The 21853-nt window shown below is 38.0% G+C and overlaps 1 protein-coding gene across 1 annotated transcript in view; it reads left to right on the forward strand.

Annotated features, from left to right (window-relative positions):
- Positions 1 to 20670, forward strand: part of SLC30A5 (solute carrier family 30 member 5) — a 20979-nt gene extending 309 nt beyond the window's left edge. The window contains exons 2-16 of the mRNA XM_035310324.1: positions 168 to 290; positions 1893 to 1959; positions 3707 to 3792; positions 5419 to 5506; positions 7202 to 7289; positions 8489 to 8565; positions 9144 to 9314; positions 9937 to 10225; positions 10583 to 10791; positions 12645 to 12802; positions 13453 to 13582; positions 15055 to 15286; positions 16683 to 16909; positions 19212 to 19340; positions 19977 to 20670. Coding sequence (XP_035166215.1) covers positions 168 to 290; positions 1893 to 1959; positions 3707 to 3792; positions 5419 to 5506; positions 7202 to 7289; positions 8489 to 8565; positions 9144 to 9314; positions 9937 to 10225; positions 10583 to 10791; positions 12645 to 12802; positions 13453 to 13582; positions 15055 to 15286; positions 16683 to 16909; positions 19212 to 19340; positions 19977 to 20147 — 2245 coding nt within the window. The 3' untranslated portion in view covers positions 20148 to 20670. The remainder of the gene's footprint in view (positions 1 to 167; positions 291 to 1892; positions 1960 to 3706; positions 3793 to 5418; positions 5507 to 7201; positions 7290 to 8488; positions 8566 to 9143; positions 9315 to 9936; positions 10226 to 10582; positions 10792 to 12644; positions 12803 to 13452; positions 13583 to 15054; positions 15287 to 16682; positions 16910 to 19211; positions 19341 to 19976) is intronic.
- The last annotated feature ends 1183 nt before the right edge of the window (positions 20671 to 21853 follow it).

The following is a 21853-nucleotide window of genomic DNA, read 5'->3' on the forward strand; positions in this document are numbered from 1 at the left end:
GGCAGGGCCAGGCCTCACCCGTGAAGTGCTTTGGGGGGGCCGTGAGGCGGGTGGGGGGCTGGGGGTGTGAGGGGGGGGCTTTGGGGGAGTGGAGGGGGTTGGGGGGTGTGGAGGGGGTTGGAGGGGATGTGGCAGCCCCTGGTGCTGATTTTCCCCCTCTCCCACAGGCTGACCCGGTACGTCGTGCTGCTGTGCTTCACGAAGTTCCTGAAAGCCGTGGGGCTCTTTGAATCCTACGACCTGCTGAAGGTGGTCCACCTCGTGCAGTTCATCTTCGTGGTGAAGCTGGGGTGAGTGTGCCAGAGGTGGCGCCTGTTGTTACAGCACGCTGTGGCTGTGGGGTTCAGGGTCCGTGTCGAGATCATACTGAGCGCTGTGTTGTTGTGGAGCAATCAAGGAGGAAAGGGCATCGAGGTGGATCAAGGAAATGTGCTGATCACGCCAGTGTTTTTCTCTCTTATCTGCACTTGTAATAATTTCAGAAGCTGCAAAGGGCTAATTAAGAATTGATGGTTTATGATAGTTACTGGGTATAGAAAATTGAGGTGTGTCCAGATACTCTTAAGGTGTAAAAGATGAGTGCTTTCGTATATAACTTGTATTCTTGTAGTTTTTACAAGCTTCAGCTGATATTTTTCCCTGATTGACAATTAAAGTGTAGAAATTGGTAGCAAGTATACAGAACCAGCCTTTGATAACATACAGGCATGGTCCTACTTCATGTTAAGCTGTTACAATGTGGAAGAGCGTTTCTGTAGGTCGGCAGCACTGAAATGTTTGGAACTTCATTTTCTCCCTTTTATTTCAATTTGTTGACGTTTCTGGGCTTCTTAGTATTGCGTTCCCAAACAGCATGGTCTTTTTTTTCCTCATCACTTATTCTTGATCACAGCTGAGGAAGAAATGTCTTGTTTTCTGTCATTTCTAACAGGACTTAGCATTTAGTATGTGAGGAGGCCTTTGGGTGTATGCATTTTGCTAACAGAAGGTACATTATTAGTACTGTGCCAACATTTCCTAAAAGCTTTCCTGAGATCAGTTATTTTGATTTTTGTAAACCAAGGGTAGATTTATTCAAACATGGTATTGCTAGACTGCCAAGGGAAGTGGGTATCCCGCTCTGCTCTGCACTGCTGCAGCCGCACCTCGAGTACTGTTGGGCAGTGCAATAAAAGAAGAACATAAAGCTGTTAGAGAGCATCCAAAGGAGGACTGCAAAGATGGTGAAGACTCTAGAGGGCAAGATGTACAAGTAACAGCTGAGGTCCCTGGGTTTGCTCATCCCAGAGCAGAGCAGGGCGAGGGGAGGCCTCATGGCAGCCTGCAGCTCCCTCACGAGGGGAGCGGAGGGGCAGGCGCTGAGCTCTGCTCTCTGGGGACAGCGACAGGACCCGAGGGAACAGCATGGAGCTGGGACAGGGGAGGGTCAGGCTGGGGGTTAGGGAAAGGTTCTGCACCCAGAGGGTGCTTGAGCACTGGGACCGGCTGCCCAGGGCAGTGGGCATGGTACCGAGCCTGACAGAGTTCAAGAGGTGTTTGGACAATGCTCTCAGACAGCTGGTCTGATTTTGGGGTGTCCTTTGTGGAGCCAGGAGATGGACTCGGTGATCCTTGTGGGTCCCTCCCAGTTCAGGGCATTGACTTGGATTCAGGGGCAATTCAGAACTGGACATTGACTGTTCCCCAAATATCTTATGTGTAAAACTGACCAGAACCAAAGTTAACTTGTCATCAACTTTTTACTAGAATCTGAAAAATGCAACTGAATAAGGTAGGCTTTTAGTGAAAAATAGAGGAAGCGCTTTTGTAAACAAAGCATGAGATGAGGAGAGCTGGTTTGAATAAAAAGCTAACTGCTAGTGCATTAATAGAGAAAACTTTCTTTTTAACAGGTCTGCATTTTTTATGGTTTTATTTCAAAAACCATTTTCTTCTGGAAAGGTTGTGACCAAGCGTCAGGTGAGTTGACATATGTAATAGTAATTCACATCTTTGGAGATACTCCTGACAACTTGGCTCTTACCAGAAATCACTCAGGAAGAGGAACAAAGGTTCCTCCACTTGGCAGATGTGGTTACAATTTCCAGAAGTATGTAACTGACTTCTTGTCTACTGCACTGTAAAACACAATCCACCTTTTTTAGCTTTTGTCAGCTCCCGTAGATAGTTTGGTGAAAAGATTGGTCTTTGGCTCCATGCAGGCTTTTGATCTGAGGACTGGATTGTTAAAAACAGCTTAGACTACTCAGCAGACTTTGACAGTCCCAGACAGCAATCTCCAGTCTGCCGGGGTGTCGAAGTGCTCCAGTTGTGCCCCTCTAACCCACCAGAGTGCTTTCTGCAGGCTGCGTTGCAATGAGGTCGAGTCTAGCTGCTCTTCGGAACAATATCCTGAGAAGTAAGAGCAGGGCTCAGATTGCAACCTATTCATTTGTAAGAAATATTTTTTTTTCTGCCTGTCCCATATTCATCTTGTTTGCATATAATTCTGTATGCAAAAACTTGATCCATGCGCGGTTACCAGAATATGTACTAACTGGAGAGAATCTGAAGGATAGCCTCAGAAATGTTCCAAATCTGAACTGCTTTCATGATTAGCCATATATAGTAGAATTTTAAAGTGAACAGAAATAAATTTAATCTTTGATTCGTGTTGATTTGGAGAACAAGTCTTACAAGGAGCGGCTGAGGGAGCTGGGCTTGTTCAGCCTAGAGAAAAGGAGGCTCAGGGGTGACCTTATCGCTCTCTACAGGTACCTCAAGGGAGGCTGTAGCGAGGTGGGGGTTGGTCTGTTCTCCCACGTGCGTGGTGACAGGACGAGGGGGAATGGGCTTAAGTTGCGCCAGGGGAGGTTTAGGTTGGATGTTAGGAAGAACTTCTTTACTGAACGGGTTGTTAGGCATTGGAACAGGCTGCCCAGGGAAGTGGTGGAGTCACCATCCCTGGAGGTCTTTAAAAGATGTTTAGATGTAGAGCTTAGGGATATGGTTTAGTGGGGACTGTTAGTGTTAGGTCAGAGGTTGGACTTGATGATCTTGAGGTCTCTTCCAACCTAGAAATTCTGTGATTCTGTGTTCAGGAAATCTTTTTATGGTTTCACTTTTGCTTAAAAGTAAAAAACAAAAGTACAAATAAATAAATTTTGAAGATGTGATGTTAGTCATAGAGAGTTTGTTTTGTTTAATGTATTTCCAAACTGATTTTTTTAAACTAGCTTTTAAAGTTAATAATATATTGAATAACTGAATTATAAATTTATTCCAGAAGAAGAAGAGTTTAACATGTGTAAATATTTGTAAAATTAAGGTTTTAGTCTCTGTATCTTAGATGATTTATCTAGTGCTGTCTGCGTTTATTAGATACATACTATAGATAACCTGTCAAAAATGCTATTTTCTAAATGGACTTCAGTTTTTTCAGCATGTATCTAGAAGGCTCTCTTTTTTTTAAAGAGTTTTTGTGAGAACTGTGTCATAGAATCTAGTACTGTGGTAGCTAAGAAACGGAAAAATTGGCCTTTAATATGTTCAAATGGACCTAAGCTGCCTGGCAAAATAGATAAGAAAAAAAATAATCATACTCTAAATTTTCTAGAAATTGCAGAGCATGTGTTTTCCCCTGTATTTCTACAGCTGAAAGAATGCCTATGGCATGCTTATTTTGAAACTGTGGAGAAAATAATAATGAAATACTTTTATTTTGTAGTGGATCAAAATTTTTAAGCATGCTGTTGTGGGATGCATCATTTCACTCTTGTGGTTTTTTGGCCTTACTCTTTGTGGACCACTCAGGTAAATACATATTTACTGTAAACAAAGTTTTGTCTTTTTAAAGTAATTTATGTGATCTTTTCCTTGTCTTCGCCTTTGTTTTTCACTTTATATCTGCCAGCCTGTGTTGCCAGCATTGATTTATTTTTTTAACGGACTTTCATGCTTTTTCCTGTGAGTCTGTTTTACCGGGGAAAAGTTGCATGTAATTTGCTCCAAAACTTTTATTTAGTCATTGTTGGACAAGATGCTGGTGAAATTCTTGACAATGCTGTGAGTGATACAATAAGGTAACTTGTACAGACTGGGGTTTTCGTTGTTACCTTAGTGTTGTTTCTGTAACCCCATTTCTGCTGCATGTAACTAACTGTTTAAAATCCATGGCTTGATAGCTAGTGACAGGAGCTTGTATTATTGCGCCAGGTGACTAGAATTCATTTCCCCGTTTATTGCAGGGTACTGTTTTAAGTCGGTGGTCGTATGATGTGTTGGAATTTGGTAGCATTTGTGCACATACCCTGCACGAAATCACTTGTGCTCTTTGTTAGCGTTAAGGAATGACTAGCAATAAGAGAATGGCAAAAAGCAAACAGTAGCATGTTAGAAAAGTATCTTTCCTTAGTCAGAGGGAAACTAAAGCCTTAAATGATATATTTTATGAAGTTGATGATTTACTCTCTACACATCAGAAAGCATACTTCAGAATAAAACCATTCCTTTACTGAAAGGATTGTGTAGCCTTGGAACGAGGCTGCTCAGGGAAGCAGTTGAGTCACCATCCCTGGAGATATTTAAAAGACGTGTAAATGTAATGTTTAGGGACAGGGTGTAGTGGTAGACTTGGCAGTGGTAGGTTAACAGTTGAGCTTGATGGTCTTAGAGGTCTTTTCCAGCCTGAATGATTCTATGAATAAGAGGATTTCTTTAAGAAAGACTAGTGCATTTCTGAATACTAGATCTTCCTAGCATTCTGCCTTCCAAACACAATCAGTAGCATGGTCCCTGGTAGGTTGTAATCGTGCAAGGAACAGCTGAAAATATTGGTAAACCTGACAGTGATTGTTACTCTCGTGTTCTGCCCTGGAAAGTTGTTGATGCAGCTTGTTAGTCAGCCTTCGCTATCTGAAGGAGAATGTGTGCAAGTCAGAATTTCTTGTTTTCAGTAGTTAAGAGGTTCTGAGGTTGCATAAGCTACCTATTAGATGATAAGCGCTTCAGTGAATGAGATGTTACACAACAGAACAGGGCCTCTTCTTCAGGGAGCCAGAAACTTTATTTTGAGAATACAACATGGGAATTGTAATGGGAGTAATTTTTCCATCTTGAGCAAGTTAGTACTTTCTTGCATTACTACAAGGAAGTTATAGTTTAAAGTAGTCCATAAATGTATATTTTTGATCTGTTACTTGACTTATGAAGTTCTTTGTTTTGTGATATATCTAGATGTCACCAGTTAGACCTCTTGCAGGTGGAGGCAAATAAATTTGCAGTTATCCTTTTGAGCTGCTTAAGCTTGCTGTTAAAATATCACAATAAATCTCTAACCTGTCACTGAATTTTAACTGAAATACATGCTGTCAGACTCCTGAAGCAAACTCCTTCCAAATGGACATGGGACCTGAGTGTTTATTTTGCCTTTTTTTATAGGACATTGCTGCTATTTGAACACAGTGATGTGGTTGTGCTATCACTCCTTAGTGTCTTGTTCACAAGCTCAGGTGGAGGACCAGCAAAGGTATTTAAATACAAGTATTACTTTACCCAGAACAAACTGTGCTTTAGACCAATTTTCATAGTAGCTGTGTGTTTGTTTTTTTTTTTACCTTAATTAGAGGTGAAATTGTACTACCTGAAATAAGAAGTAGGACATCCAGAGAAAAACAGTGGCTGAGGCTGCTTGAGTTCTATCACAGATATCTGAGTTTTTCTGTTTGTGTGTGGAAGAGCACCTTGAGAATGATTTTTGCACTGTAGCATTCTTTGTAAAGGGATTTGGGGTTCAAAACAACAAAAGGACATATATGTACGCAGTGGTCTTTGCCCTCAGGCACTGACAGCAGCAGCAGCACAGTCTTCAGATTCCTGCCTAACCTACTTGGTATCGATTGCTTTTCACATACTTTATTTTTCTGACAAAAAAAGTTCTAACTGCTTTAATTTGTGTATAAGTCTGCATCTGTTGAATTCTTGTCCCTGCCTTTCACTTAATCAGACCTATACATAAGACATCTTTTGTGTGAATCCCATCACACACAATTTCAAAAGATATTGTCAAATCACACCTAATCAGCCCTAAATGGATCGAACTGATCTCGGCATTTAGCAGTCTTTGGTCACTTTCATTCAAAAACAGTGATAGCTGAAGTAAAATACCTGCTGATGTTGTATGCCTGAGGCTAGAGTACTTGCTCTATAAGAAAAAGTCTGGATTTTGACTCAGGCTTTGAATTTCAAAATTGCCTTTTAAGTTCTGCTGGAGTCCCAAAATTGTTCTATGTTTTTTCTTAGAGTAGTATGACGAGCACAATTATCTTATGATGCTCTACCACACCCACACACCCCCTCAAACTGAGATAATTTCGGGCATCCAGCATGAAACTGTTCTTCAGAAAGATAAATCCTTTCTCCAGCCATTCACTCTAATGGTAAGCTTAGAGCTTACCCTTTGAGAGAGAGGTTCTTTGTGAATCTGTATGTTAGTAGATTACACCTAGCAGTTAAGCCGCACATCTAAGATGGCAGAAACATGGGATTGATAATCCTGTCCTCTGAATGTTTCAGCGTTATGAAGGGAACTGTGGTAAAAGGAAGTCATCCAGTTTTCCAAAACAATATTGTGATAGCTGTGTTTAACTTCAGAGGATGAATTGTAATAATGGCTTTTAGCTGTAGGTCTTAGTGTTTTGCCAAGATGATGAATGCCAAAATTGCAGTGTTTTAAGTCGGGGTAGACAAGCAGAGTTCTAAGGCAGCCGTGAGTTCATAATCACTTCTGTCTCTTTGTCATGAAAGCACTTGCAGAGCTCTAGCCTTTACCTCCCCTAGGACAAAATTCTACAGTTTTTCAACTAGATCTTGTTTATAGCTCCTTGATACTATACAGAGTATTAAGTCATCAGGCTTAAGTAGCTGTGCATTCTGACAGGCAGAAATACACAGTAAAGAAAGCAGCAAACATTTGAAGTTCATAAGATTCAGTGTTCTTGTTTGTTAGAGTGGTGATTTACCCTGAGTTATATAACAAATCTGGAAACTGGAATAAATATGAAATTATATTGTCACAGTCATCTTGCTCCAGAAATGTTTCTTTCTTCATGCTTTTCTTACTGAACTAAAGTATGCCTACATTGACTGGGGGTTTGGGAGGGAGAGTTCCTAGAATTTTTAACATTAATCTTTTATGGAATATTATAACTGTTTTTCCTTCCAGACAAGAGGTGCTGCATTTTTCATCATTGCTGTCATCTGCTTACTGCTTTTTGATAATGATGACCTCATGGCTAAAATAGCAGAACATCGTATCCTTTCTTTCTGTGTGTTAAGAGCAAGTGCTTATTACTACTGGAGAAGGGAGAATAGAATGTTAAGTTGCATGCACCAAATTAAATACACTTGTATTTTTCTTGATAGGAATCTTAGCTTACAATAATGTTATAGCATAAGATTGTACTTCACATCTAAATGCTGGTGTTTGCAGATGAATGAATGACACTGCTTGCTTTGCCAGTAAAATCTGTAGCTGTGTTTTAAGTTCAGTAGTAGTTAAAGGCTGCCTTCCCACGTATCAGACCACTAAGGATTGCTTTTTTGATCAGCTTTCCTTTACATATTGGCTGTAGCTTCAGTGTGTGCAGTAAACAATTGGCAGCCTGCCTGGCAGCCTTTCTGTTATATCCAGAAAAATTGTTTTTGTGCTCTTGGAAATGTGTTAGTAGTGACACTTCACCTGCTATTCCGAAGAACGGCATGAAGTAGCCTGCAGTAGCTCCAGTAACAATGGAGTTTGAACTTCAAATGGAAGTTGACTGACAAGCTTCCGAAGTCATATGAACAATAGCAAGGTGAAAGTAAACTTTCTAGAGGAAGGGTGAAAACGTGGAATTACAGATGCAAATGGTATATTCAGAAAAAGTATTGATTATTCACTTAAAACTCAGTTAATTAAATTCATTGTCAGAGTGCCTTTTAGTAAATAGTTTTCCCAAAAGCTATCAGTAGTTCAATATTTGCTAGATTGTGCTTGTCAATTACTCTTAGTTTTCTAAATTTTGTAATCAGTGTCTAATCTCTTAGTTTTCTAGATTTTAAGTATATTTGAACTGAAAAAATACAGATCATGTTTTAGACACATTTTTTATAGATCATAGACACATTTTTATAGATCATGTTTTAGACACATTGCCAGTTTAGTGCTTTTAGTAAAAACTGAATTTCAATGCTATTGAGTATATTTTTCTCAGTCTAGTTGCCAAGATTACTGTAAACTCTGTATCATAACTGATATGCATTATTTAATAGTGAATGTGTTCTTGTGTTTTAAACTATTATTAACTATTTTCTGTGGAAATACTTTCATCTTTCATGAGTTTTATGTCTCTCCCAACCTTGTAACACTTACTTCGTTTACTTCTGTTTCTGTGGTCTTTTGCTACCTCTGCCTGTTCTTTGGTGTAAGAAAAAGAATCATCTAATGAAATGCTTCCTTAATTTTGTGTAGCGGAGGGGCATCATGACAGTGCTCTTACCCATGTTCTGTATACAGTCATTGCTTTCCTGGGTGTTGCAGATCACAAGGTAAATTACTTCTTGTATTTTACTGCGGTGATGGGTACTTGAATTTTGTAGGTAAAAATTTCAGCTGCTCAGAGTTCAGCAAAGCCTGAATCAAAACCAAAAAGTTCAACACTCCTGCTTCAAATTAGAACTAAACCTGCACTATAATTTTTGCATCTTGACCAAGTTTTGGAAATACTAGAAAGAAGCCAAATTAATATGACTCTTTGAAGTTTATGTATGCTTTCAACGCTTCTATTGTTTTATAATGGAGGATGGGAAATCAAGTCTTCTGTGATCTCTCTTTCTCCTCTATGCTGTTCACTGCCAATTTGCTGCAGTTGAATGCCAGTTAATGTTATTGAGAGTTTTCAGCTTCAAGTTTTTTTTAAAAAGTACGCTGTTGTGGATAATGCAACAGTATAATCATGTAAATTGATTGCTTTATAATTTACATACTATTGCTTTAACTAGAATAACAATCAGAGGAAATATCCCATCTTTGTTTTCAGTTGATAACCTTTTCATGTAAATATGACTGTTTGGAGTGAGGTATTAGTCTCATAAGAAATGCTGATGGGATCTCTCTGCCTTTCCAGGGAGGAGTACTGCTTCTGGTACTGGCATTGTGTTGTAAGGTTGGTTTTCACATGGCTTCCCGAAAGCTTTCTGTAGATGTGGGTGGAGCCAAACGCCTTCAAGCTTTGTCTCATCTTGTTTCTGTCCTTCTGTTGTGCCCATGGGTCATCGTCCTCTCTCTGACAACAGAGGTAAGATATCAACTACACATTGGCAGAAATAAATCACTTTTTTTAATGCTTCTGTTTGTGAAACGCGACTTAAAGGTGTTTTAAAGGAAAAACTTAAAACTACAAAATTTGCCATCTTTATTTTTGTAGAAAGCTGTGATTGAAGTTGTTCCTTTATATTTTGATGTGCATCTTCTTATGACACCTTAATTTTCTCTTTTACATAATAACATTGTTTTATCTTTCTAGCTTCAAACGTATCCTGGATTATTTTACAAACATTACATAAGGATTAATTACTATAAATACATGTTTTGTTTTATTTTTTTCATGAGTATATATTGTAATTTAAAAGACATGTTCATTATGACTTCCTGCTTAGATTAGGATAATTGAACAATGCAAACATGGCATTGCACATAGGATTGCTTTTAAGCAGAGGAAGGTATTTTAAATAAGCTACACAGATGCTTTTATGTCTTTCTATAGCTTGAATGTTGGTGTTACATGATCAATTGACAGTATAAAAGAACTGATGGATTGCTGGAAACAGTTGCAATGAAAATGGACTAGATTTAATGCTGTATGTACAAACATATCTAATAGTGAACAATCCTGTTTGAAATGTTTGCTTTCATTGCAGAGTAAAGTAGAATCTTGGTCTTCTCTCATCATGCCTTTCATAACAGTCATCTTTTTTGTTGTGATCTTGGATTTCTACGTGGAGTCCATATGCTCTGTCAAGATGGAAGCTTCCAAGAGTGCTCGATACGGATCCTTTCTTATTTTCATTAGTGCACTGCTTTTTGGCAATTTTTGGACACATCCAATAACAGACCAACTTCGAGCTATGAACAAACCACCGCACCATGAAAGCACAGAGCATGTTCTTTCTGGAGGAGTGGTAGTGAGTGCTGTTTTCTTCATTTTATGTACGTACTTATATTTCTCTTTTAATGTATCTATTATCCATGTTACTCTGAAGCCAGTAAGAAAATGGCTATGTGCAAAATGCTTTTGAATTAGCTTCTTATGGATTCCTTTGAATAAAAAGAGCCTGCAACGTTGTCCCTTTACTATACGAACAAAAAATGCAATACCTGTTTTGTTGTGGAAGTGATGATCTGATCCTACATACCAGTGAAGTGTGATGGTGAACTTTAAGATTAAGCTGGCAATCACTTTGCTGCCTTAAAATTTCATGTAAGGTTTGATTGCTGATAAAACACATTGTTTCTAAGCTTCGCAGCTATTTCATAAAACCAAAAACTTCAATACTTTCTTTGCAGCTGCCAATATCCTGTCATCCCCCTCCAGGAAGGGGCAGAAGGGCACCCTTATTGGCTATTCCCCTGAAGGCACTCCTCTGTATAACTTCATGGGTGATGCAATACAGCAAAGCTCTCAGTCATTACCCCGGTTTATTAAAGAGTCACTGAAACAGATCCTTGAAGAATATGATTCTAGGCAAATCTTCTATTTTTTGTGTCTAAATCTGGTAAGTCTTCTTGTGTTTGTTTGTTTTTTTTCTTTTCTATCTCCGTTTTACAGTATTAAGAGTTGCATTTTAAACACTTCCCATGATTGTTTTTTTTTTTAATGGCCCTATATACAGTATTTTCATTAGATAGAATCTTAAAGTAGAAGATTTTTATGCTAATCTTGTAGTAAGTGGCAGGTTACAGTGGCAGGTTACTTTGTCACAATGGAGCAGTGGCTCTATGTGTAACTGTTGCACCAGTAAGTAAAAACAGGTGTAATAGTAGGAACAGTTGGGTCCTGCCCCAGATGGAGGTATCACAATGTTACCAGCAGACAAGCTGAAACTAATAAGGCCTTCATGGCTGGGAATGGCAAAATAGTGAAGAGCGGGGTAGAGTAATGTCATTTTGGACCAGTTTTCATTTCTAGCTTATTTACCATGAATAGGAAAAGGTCATGAAGTAGGCATGAATCTTGCATCTGCAGAGATCTCTGTTCATTCTTCGGCAGTTACCCAATAAAATGGGGAAAAATATGAAGTATCCATTACAATTGTAAGAAGTTCCATTATGAAATTTAAAAGACAGGAAAGAAAGTCTGTATGCAGACCAGTTAATAAGAATAGTAAATTATACAAGGAAAATGTTTGTATTAAAGATGTTCCTTTGTGTACCCTTCTCAAAACTAATACCTAAGATTTAAGCAGCCAACTAACTAATCAGGGAAGAAATATTTTACACAACAGGATACTAGGATGTAATTAGGAATAGCTTCAGCTGCATTTTTTAATAAAATTGATTTTTTGAATTCTTCTCTCTAATTTGGAATCTGGAGCAGAATTGATAGCAGTTAATTTCATCAATTATTGGCATTTGTAAATGGCTACTTATTTCAGCCACCATGATGCTGATACTTGATTCTTTACAGAGAGTGCTCAAGCTAGCCTAACATGAAGAACAACAACCTTCCTTTAGATATTTATAAGTTGACAGGTTGTATGCCTTAAATATATATATGTATATATATATTTATGTGTGTATATATATATATACATATATATATTACACACACATATATAAAATGAAACAGGTGTTGATAGGAGGTTTGGATTCAGATCAGAGAATCCCAGGGTGGCTGAGGATGGCAGCCACCTCTGGAGGCCAGCTGGTCCAATCTCCTCCCCAAGCAGGGACACCCAGAGCAGGTTGCACAGGACCACATCCCAGGTGGCTTTTAAAGATCCAGGAGGGGAGACTCCACAACACCTCCGGCCAACCAGTGCCAGTGCTACATCAGCAGCACAGTTTAAAAGTTTTCTCTTATAATTAGACAGAGTGATGGGATGTTTTTTTCTAGTTCAATTGAACTTTGTCAGTGATTTACAATGACTCTTAAAAAATGAATCCATAAGTGGCTGACTTGAAGCTACCATGAAACTTCAATAGCTACACCCATCCTGACTACTCATTTTTGTAGACAATACGAAGCACATATAAACAGCATTGCTTTCTACACTCATGATAGATCAGATCAAAGTAGTTGCACTATTTTATGACAGCGCTTAAAATTTTGCACTTAAACTAATGCATTGTATTAGTTTAAAATTCTAAATGAAAACATAGATTTCCTTATTTATTCATGTATCTGAGGCTTTACGGGAGGGTTGGTGCAAGAGTATTTCTTCATAGACTTGGAATATATTACCTGTTTTTCTTTGATTGGAGAATAAATAAAATGGCTTGGAAATATTTGGAACTGTACCTTTTGAAAACTTGCAGGCATACTATGAAAAGAGTTTCTGGCTGACTTCCAAGACATTAAATTACAATTTAATCTTCATGGAAAAATTCATACTATTCTTCATTTTAGGCTTTCACTTTTGTGGAGCTTTTTTATGGAGTATGGACCAATAGCCTTGGTCTTATATCTGACGGATTTCACATGCTTTTTGATTGCTCTGCACTAGTGATGGGGCTTTTTGCGGCACTGATGACAAGGTGGAAAGCAACTCGCATATTTTCCTACGGGTATGTATATTAACTTATTTAATGACTACATGAAAATTATTCTGCTTGCTCGTTTTCAAAATGCCCTACTATAACAGTATATTCAGGATGTTTTTAATTGTATGTGCTTCTCTGTTTTCGGGTTGTTTGTTTGTTTTTTTTTTTTGCTATCTGTCATTTCTGTTCCACTCCTGGTCATGTCATTCCACTCCTATCCCAGCATAACAGTGTGTGAAATTTCATTAGTGTTAATCTCTACAAATAAATCTTTATCACTGTGAATATTATTTAGTAATTGTTTTACTGTATTTATGTATATATTTCATAACAAAAATATGTTGAAAGTTGATGTTCATATGGGGATTTCACTTCCATTGACATAAGTAAAAAATTGTGTGAAGCCATTTAGCAGCTTGAAATCCTATGTATGTAGCATATATTAAAAATAATTTGTGTTATTAAAATTGTGCTATTGATACGTGGACAGTTGTGAACTAGCCACCGATTGGTAGCTAAGCTAAAATCAGCTAAGGCTTGATTTTGTGGCATTGAGAGAAAAAAAAATCACCTCAAAGTTGTATTAGATGTATTACAACTTCTTTTGTTATTATTTTGAAATTTGTTCAGGATACTCGTTCTTTGCTCTCAGAAGTACTTATGTTGGCTTTCAGATATGGACGTGTAGAAATTCTCTCCGGTTTTATTAATGGCCTCTTCCTGATGGTAATTGCTTTCTTTGTCTTCATGGAATCGGTAGCCAGACTGGTAGATCCGCCAGACATAGACACAAATATGCTAACTGTAAGTTTTGTCATTACATTTGAATGTTGTTTTGCAGTTGATGGTCCATTTGTGTTCACCTTTAATATTTTAAAAAAGAGAGACTAAAGTTGCATACTCAAGATCTAAATTATGACTTGACCCTTTAATGCATAATTCCAATTTCGTAATTCAGAACACATCTAAATCTAAAATACGGAGATATATAGGAGTGAATATAATTTAATTATAAAAGTGATTTTTTTTTTCAGAGCTGTTACAACTCTAATTTATTAGATAGTTGTCTTTCTGTGACAAAAGATACTAAGGAAATAATCTTTACAAGACTAAATTTGGTTCTGCTGCTTATGAAAACAGTGTCGGTTATTACAAAAAAAAATATGCTTATCTTTGAGAAATCTCAAAAATCATCAGAAGTCATAATGTGTTGCTGTTGGAATAAGCTCTTGAGGAACTTAGTTCCTCATGCAGGTGTTGAGGAACTAAGTTAACTAACAGCATCTGTGTTTCACTGCTTTCCAAAGCTTCTTCAAGGTCTCGTCATACAGCTTTTCAGGCTTTCATTGTTTTCTTCCAAAATGTGATAATATATTTTTCTTGAAACTAAATTTTGCGAGTCCAAGCCTTCATTTATCAAATTTGTAGTTTGACTTGTTTTCTGACACGTGAATTCACTTGTGTGTCATACAGAAAACAATGTGTGTGTGAATTTTACCTACATAAAAAATGTGAATTTTTAGTAGGTAAAATTAGAGGCGTGCATTGCTGGAGTCAAGGCCCAATTTTTATTTTTTTCTTTTGTCTTTCTAATCTTCAATGTTTGTCCCATTTTCACTACCAATTTTTCTGCTTGGAGGTTGAGAGGGCATAACCCTCTGTACATGAGTCCTGTTTGCATAACCAAGGAGAGATCTGATAGCCCCCAAGCAGGACTTGTTTAACTCCAGTATTAGCTGGAATTACTGATTTTTTTTTTCAAGAGAAGTATAGAAAAATATTCAGACGGATAAAAAGCACAACTGAAACAGTGATGTAGTAATTGCATTAACTACTATTTCAGTTAACTACAATTTTAGATGAGTGTACATGTCCTAAATATTCTTACACCTTTTTTTTTGCCAATGAATGGCAGCAGAGCAAAGCTTGTAGCCAAGCCACATTCTCTTTTTGGAAGTAAATGAAAACAATCACTTTCTCGTTGTGATTTTTGGATGTTAGGCTTTGCATTTTGGTGGTAGTTGTTGGGTGGGATTTTGGGGGGAATAGAGGGAATTGGATTTTTTTAGAGGAAAATAAAAATCCTTTGAAACCAACTTGTATACTGACATTTTGCTGATGAGGAGCCCACACAGGAATAATCCTCCCGTTGATGTTAATGCCTCCAGGTTCTTCTTAGTCTAGGTGTACAGTGTTTCTGATTACCATGTTCTAGAAAAGAAACCTGAACACCTAGCAAGATGTAGTGACGTTAAAGACTTCTCTCCCTCTCACAGCCAGTCTCTGTTGGAGGGCTGATCGTAAACCTTGTTGGTATCTGTGCCTTTAGCCACGCGCATTCCCACGGGGCTTCTCGTGGAGGCTGTCATTCACACGATCACAGCCATTCTCACCACGGGCATGGCCACGGGCACAGCCACGGGCATGGCCATTCCCACAGTGACCACGGGCACAGCCATGGACATTCCCACGGGTCTTCTGGAGGAGGCATGAACACCAACATGAGAGGCAAGTACACAATGTTAAGCTGTAAGTGACGTAGGTGTTCTCCAGCAGAATTTAAAGATTTTCATAATCAAACCCAGTGCTACATACCATCCCTACAATATTCCTCCAGAAGTGATCTGGCAATCATTTAATTTGGTGTACATTAATTTCTCAAAGTGTTTTTTCATAAGTGAGTTTGACTTGAAGAAACGTAACTTGAATCATTTCTTCACACAGCTCTCTCAGATGTTGGTAATACCCAGGGACCAATAAAAAGCATTAATCTACAGTCTTAATAACTAGTCATCATAAACATTACGGAAAAAAATAAAGTTTTTATTTCAGAATTCTATCTCAAAATGCAAGTAGAAGGTCTCTGTCTATAAAGTTACTGCCATACATCGATGTGTCATGTTACAGCTGGTTATAAATCATTGGGGGGAAGGGATAAAGAAGCAGGAAGAGCAAATGCAGACCAGGAATCTGGGATGTGAAGCAATATGCTTCTATTTGTATTTGAGAAGATAAAGTGGTAAAAATGAAATTTTCTCTTCCAAATCTAAAATTGGAAGCTGATGACAGCAGTATATGTAAAACTGCAAAATAGCTGCTGCTTAGAATCTTCTTCCTTTCTAGTGAGAAGGTAGTTCTATACCAACTGTTTCACTTACAAAAATCTATAAAGGAATGGGCTTTTGTGTAAACTTGTTGGAGCACCAGCATTTTAGCTAAGAGACTGATATTTCATCGGTTATTTTACGTCAGTCATAGTTCAATTGACTCCTCCATTGACAGATATTTTTGTGAAGTCTGCCCATACTCATCTTCCAAATCCTTGTAGTTAATAAGCACTAATTTTACAAATGGTTAAAAATTGTTTGAGTGTACCATTTGAGTGTACACTGGAAATTATTCCCACAATTAATGCAATATAAAGGATTATTCTTATTATTTGTAGGTAGACAATATTCTTATAAAATCTGAACAGAGTTAGCCTACAATAAACAATTGATAAGTATCAATACTAGCACGCCGGTGCCTTTACAGTGATCTTTTTTCTTCTGTTGAGGATCAGTGTGCACTGATTCCTCTTGAGGGAGTAAAATGATGATGCTGTATAGTAATAATCCCACTAACAATATAAAGCTACATTTACATTTTGTTTAATTTGTAAAAGTCTGCCTGGATTATTGTACTGTAGAGTGAAAATGTGGTATTTTTTAACATTGATTTTTGATTAAACATTAGGAAAACTAAATGTTTTGTTTCATTTTTTAGTAGTTTAGGCAGATAGTTACCGTCTCCTACCTTAAGGGATACTAATACAGTAAAACCTGCTGTGTTACCACTAATGAGCATATACGTACATTTTAAGCACAAATGTTCAACTTAATCATTCAGTGTATTTTGTTTTCAGGTGTGTTTCTGCATGTGTTAGCAGACACTCTTGGCAGCGTTGGTGTTATCGTATCCACAATATTTATTCAACAATTTGGATGGCTGATAGCTGATCCGCTCTGCTCCCTTTTTATTGCTACATTGATATTTCTCAGTGTTATCCCACTATTGAAAGACGCCTGTCAAGTGCTTTTGTTGAGAATACCTCCGGAACAGGAGAAAGATCTGCATGCTGCTTTAGAAAAGGTCAGAACGAAAATTCAAAATGCTTTCGTATACAAACATGTGAAGCTGTGCCTGCCCTTAATAATCAGTAAACTCAAGCAGTTCAGCCTGATGCCTTCTGTTGTCCAAGACAACTTTATATCTCAAGATGTTTCAAATCTACATGACAGAGATCACAGAATCACAGAATTTCTAGGTTGGAAGAGACCTCAAGATCATCGAGTCCAACCTCTAACCTAACACTAACAGTCCCCACTAAACCATATCCCTAAGCTCTACATCTAAACGTCTTTTGAAGACTTCCAGGGATGGTGACTCCACCACCTCCCTGGGCAGCCTGTTCCAATGCCTCACAACCCTTTCAGTAAAGAAGCTCTTCCTAACATCTAACCTAAAACTCCCCTGGCGCAACTTTAGCCCATTCCCCCTCGTCCTGTCACCAGGCACGTGAGAGAACAGGCCAACCCCCACCTCTCTACAGCCTCCTTTAAGGTATCTGTAGAGAGCGATAAGGTTGCCCCTGAGCCTCCTCTTCTCCAGGCTGAATAAGCCCAGCTCAGCCCAGATGTGACAGGACTAGGAGTTCTACTGATTAAAGATGTTTTGTAACTAAAAAAAATATCAAAATGAGTTTTATTCGTTGGCACCATATATTGTTTTTTGCTTTTATGGGTAGCATATAATTTCAGATAAGTATGACAGCAGTGTAAGAAAGGTACTTAATGCTAAGAAAGTAACAGCAATTCCAAAAATGTGAGAGCTGATGTGTACAATTCAGGTTATAGGATTTTATCTTGAGCCTGTGATAGGTTTTCTTAGTTGTCCCATACCATGAAGGACATGCTGGTTCAGAGTAACTAAGATGGGAAAAGTGATGCTGTTTTTGCTAATTAACTTCCTCACTGTAATGCATTCTCCTCCTGCCTGCCACACTAAGGTATCCACTTTGCAGCAGTACTTAGTCTTCACTGCTGGCTCAGTATCTGCCCAAAATCACACTGCAGATTACAGCATGGAGGCCTCCTTGGTATCAGAGAACTACGTATGGAATCCTGAGGATGCCATCAGCTAGAGGTGGAAGGGAAGACTATGCTAATGCTTCTTTGTTTGTCAATACAGGGGGAGATGTGTTCTTGTCTGTGTGAAAAATGAAAAAACATGGAAATTTGTTAGGAAAGGCTTGTGTCACAAAAGGATAGTGAGGTGCAGGTTGGAACATTACCTTTTGAGTAGGGAAGACAAAGTAGTTTTTTGAGACTGAGGAGAAAGGTACTTTCTGAAAACAGTTGAAGAGCAAGTAATCATATGGCAGCAAAAATATTTAAAAATTGCATAAATACCAGCTGATACAATTGTTGTGGGTTGGCTGCAGCCAGATAGCCACACAGCTACTTGCTTGCATTCCCCTACAACTACTGCCACCCTTAGTGGTACAGGGGAGAGAAAAGGAAGAGCAAAAGAAAACTCTTGGATCTATATAAAGATATATAAAGGAAGTTGTACAGGTGCAGGAAAGGGTAGTGGCAGGGAGGAAAGCAAGGGACACGAAGGAAATCAGTCATCTCCTCCCACTAGCAGGCCAATGCCCAGGCAGTCTCTAAGCAGCGGCCACCTTGGAAGCCAATATCCTCCTTCTTCCCCTGCCCAAGTTTTTATTGCTGAGCATGACGTTGTAATACACAGAACTCCCCTCAGGCCAGCTTGGGCCAGCTGTGTCTGTTCCGGGTTTCTGGCCTAGCCCCAGCCAATTTGCTGGACTAGGGGCAGAGTGGTGGTAACAGAGAAAGCCTCGACAGTGTGCAAGCACTGCTCACCAAGTCTGGAAACACCGGTGTGTTATCAACACCATCTTGGCCACAAATCCAAAATGGAGCATTGTGCAGGTCTCTATGAAGAAAGTTAATTCCATCTCAGCCAGACCCACTGCAAAGATCAATTTCAAAAAATGAGGAATTATGGGAGTATGTTTCTGTGCAACGTACAGCTATGATAGATGCCTATCCTGGACAGTGTGGTAACAGATGCCCTAGATATGATGAAAAGGCTAGGCCAAAGTTGGTCTGTCTGTTGGTGTTATTGTGACCTGAAGTTTTTTTCTCATCCAATTTAGCATGATACTCTGCAGGGTTTTCATTTAGTTTGACTTCCTGACAGTAGCAAGGTGGCCTTTAAGTGCTACTTATTTCTGTGTATGACTTAGCTGGAAAGCTGCTCTGCTACAAAGCTTTGTTTCCAGCTGAGATCTTTGCTATGTATGCATGTACATGCACAAGTTTAAAATGTGTTCTTAAAAGTAATTGTTGCTAATGTAATTTTTTTACAGATTCAAAAAATAGATGGGGTCATATCCTACAGAGATCCTCATTTTTGGTGTCACTCTGCAAGTGTTGTGGCAGGTACAATACATGTGCAAGTAGTATCAGATGTGATGGAACAACGAATTGTACAGCAGGTAACGTGCGAGGTTTCTAGACCATATTCTCTTAATTTCTTACTGTGTATCCCTATTTCAGTCATAGAATGAAGTCTAAAGCTGCAGTTTTTGATCATTTTTGTAAGCTTTAGTTAATGTTTCAGAGATGGTCTCTAATGCTTGGCCTGCCAGCTTGGAGATATTTGGTTGTCCTAAACGGGTCACCTGCTAAAACTTAAAAAAAAAAAAGAGAGAGAAAACATTGATAGTGAAATTATATCTACTATGAGAAAAGGAGGAGGAAGTTAGGTTATTTCCATGTTTCAAAACAGGCAATAAGTGAGAACTAGGGGGTGTGAGTGCTATTCATGGGTTTGTTACTTGCTTACTAATATCATCAGCCTTGGTTTTTTCTTTCTCAAATATCTTCAAAAGGTGTTTATTTCCTTATGCAAGGCACTGAGAATTACCCATTATGCAGAAATCCCAAAGCTGTAGTCTATAAAGCAGGTCTTCACTTTTCTGGGAAATTGAAATTCTTTATGATAATTTATTTTTAATATGCAATATTTCACATTGAGAATAGTGTAAGTTATTGTTAGATGCATATAAAGGTAGTCATGCATTCTAATAAAGATAGATGCGTACTAATGATAGTCATGCTGTTTTATTCAGGTTACCGCAATTCTGAAAGATGCTGGAGTAAACAACCTAACTGTCCAAGTAGAGAAGGAAGCTTATTTTCAGCACATGTCTGGCCTCAGTACAGGATTTCAAGACGTCCTTGCAATGACTCAACAATTGGAATCCATGAAATACTACAAAGATGGCACTTATATCATGTGACATAAAGTTGTGTTATTCGAAGGGTAAATGGTGAAGCTGTAGGATTCCATATCTGTATTATTTTTGTCAGGAGATCTTGCACATACCTGTACAGAAACAAATGTACTATATATTTGATTTTTGTAAGCATTGTATCTTTATTAAGATCTGATCAAGATGCTTTTATAAAGGAAATTAGGACTAGAATATTTGCTGTATATGTGAGAATAATGGAAATTTTAAATACTGTACATTATGTTTATTAAACAGGAACCTTGCCACTTGTGGATGAGCATGGATATATTCCATACTTTCTCTTCAGTATGGCACATCATGATTGTAAATTTGTTAGCAGGGGGAAATTGAAATAGTTTACATTGGAATATAAACAAAATCAACTTAAAAATATTTGTCTTCCAAATGTAGTTGGGAGACTGAATAAGAAACGTTAATGTATTTATTATTGGGAGTAAAAACTAAGCTGAATACAAAGTCAAGTTTTTGCAGAGTTTGTTAGGTAATAAATATACAGTTTTTATGTTTTGTCTCTGCTTTTAACACTGACTTCTAAACTTAACTTTACTGCATCAGGGCAAATAGTTGTTACCATTTTAAATTTGTACCAAATTATTTTTAAGGAGAAATCCACTTTAGCAGTGAGAAACAGAGAAAAAAAAAATGCAGATGCTTTCGTTTCCTGGGAAGACTAAGAATCTAAAAATCCCTCTGTATTTTTTTTTGTACTTTTGTATGAGTAACTGCAAACACAGCAGTTTGATTCTTAAAGAAATTAATCCAGGAGCATCCTGGATGCTCAAACTCAGCTAAGCTTTTATCTCTTTAAGACAATTTTTTCAGTCATTTACTTGATTTTTATCATACAGAATAACTACTTGGATGGACTTCATATTTGTATATTTTTTGCTATCACTAATACTAAATATTCCATAGCTTTCATTTGTGCCAAAAGTCTATTTTACATTGGAAATTGATAGACGGGAAGAGCAGCTGAGTGACCTGGTAGGTGAAACGTTTGCTACATATGGCTCACTTTACAGCTAAGGAGCTGTTCAGTTGCTTCTTCTTCATTGACTTTTGTTCAAGATAATTTGTAGCGACTGAATATTTAGCTTGGCAGAAGGAAAAGATACTTCCATTCTGGATAAGTAACAGGGGCATGCTTGAGCTGTTGGATTTAAAAAGAAAAAAGGTGTTCAAACTATACCATAATACAGTTAGAGGTGTATTGTAGCTAATTATACCATTGTATGTTACTCACGGAAGCAGTCCAGGTTTAGAGTGCTAAACTGTAGTAGCCTGCGACTTGTCAAGCTATTGAAACAAGCTATAAACACAAACTTGGTGATTGAAAAGAGAAGAGGTATAAGAAAGAATTAATGCATGTTATCATCTTAATACTGTGGAGAAGACAAATCTGTCTTTAGGAAAAATCTGCTAACAGCAGTAATACATGTGTTTGGAGGTGCTTACCCTTACATCTGTCTGTCTTTCTTTGCCCCCTTTTCTAGTCTGACAACTCTTAATTTTCCTTGAAATTCAGCAACCAATTCAGTGGTTAGCAAGAGCAAGTACATCTTTAATTGTTCTGCATATCATAGCCATCTTACTTTATGTTGCTTCTCAGTTCTAGGTATTTAGGTAACCGAGAGTCAAAACAAAGAATTTAACGCATGTTAGTAGAATTTGAGGCTAGTGTGTTGTAGAAC

This window comes from Oxyura jamaicensis, chromosome Z (assembly GCF_011077185.1).
Source record: "Oxyura jamaicensis isolate SHBP4307 breed ruddy duck chromosome Z, BPBGC_Ojam_1.0, whole genome shotgun sequence".
Taxonomy (NCBI): domain Eukaryota; kingdom Metazoa; phylum Chordata; class Aves; order Anseriformes; family Anatidae; genus Oxyura; species Oxyura jamaicensis.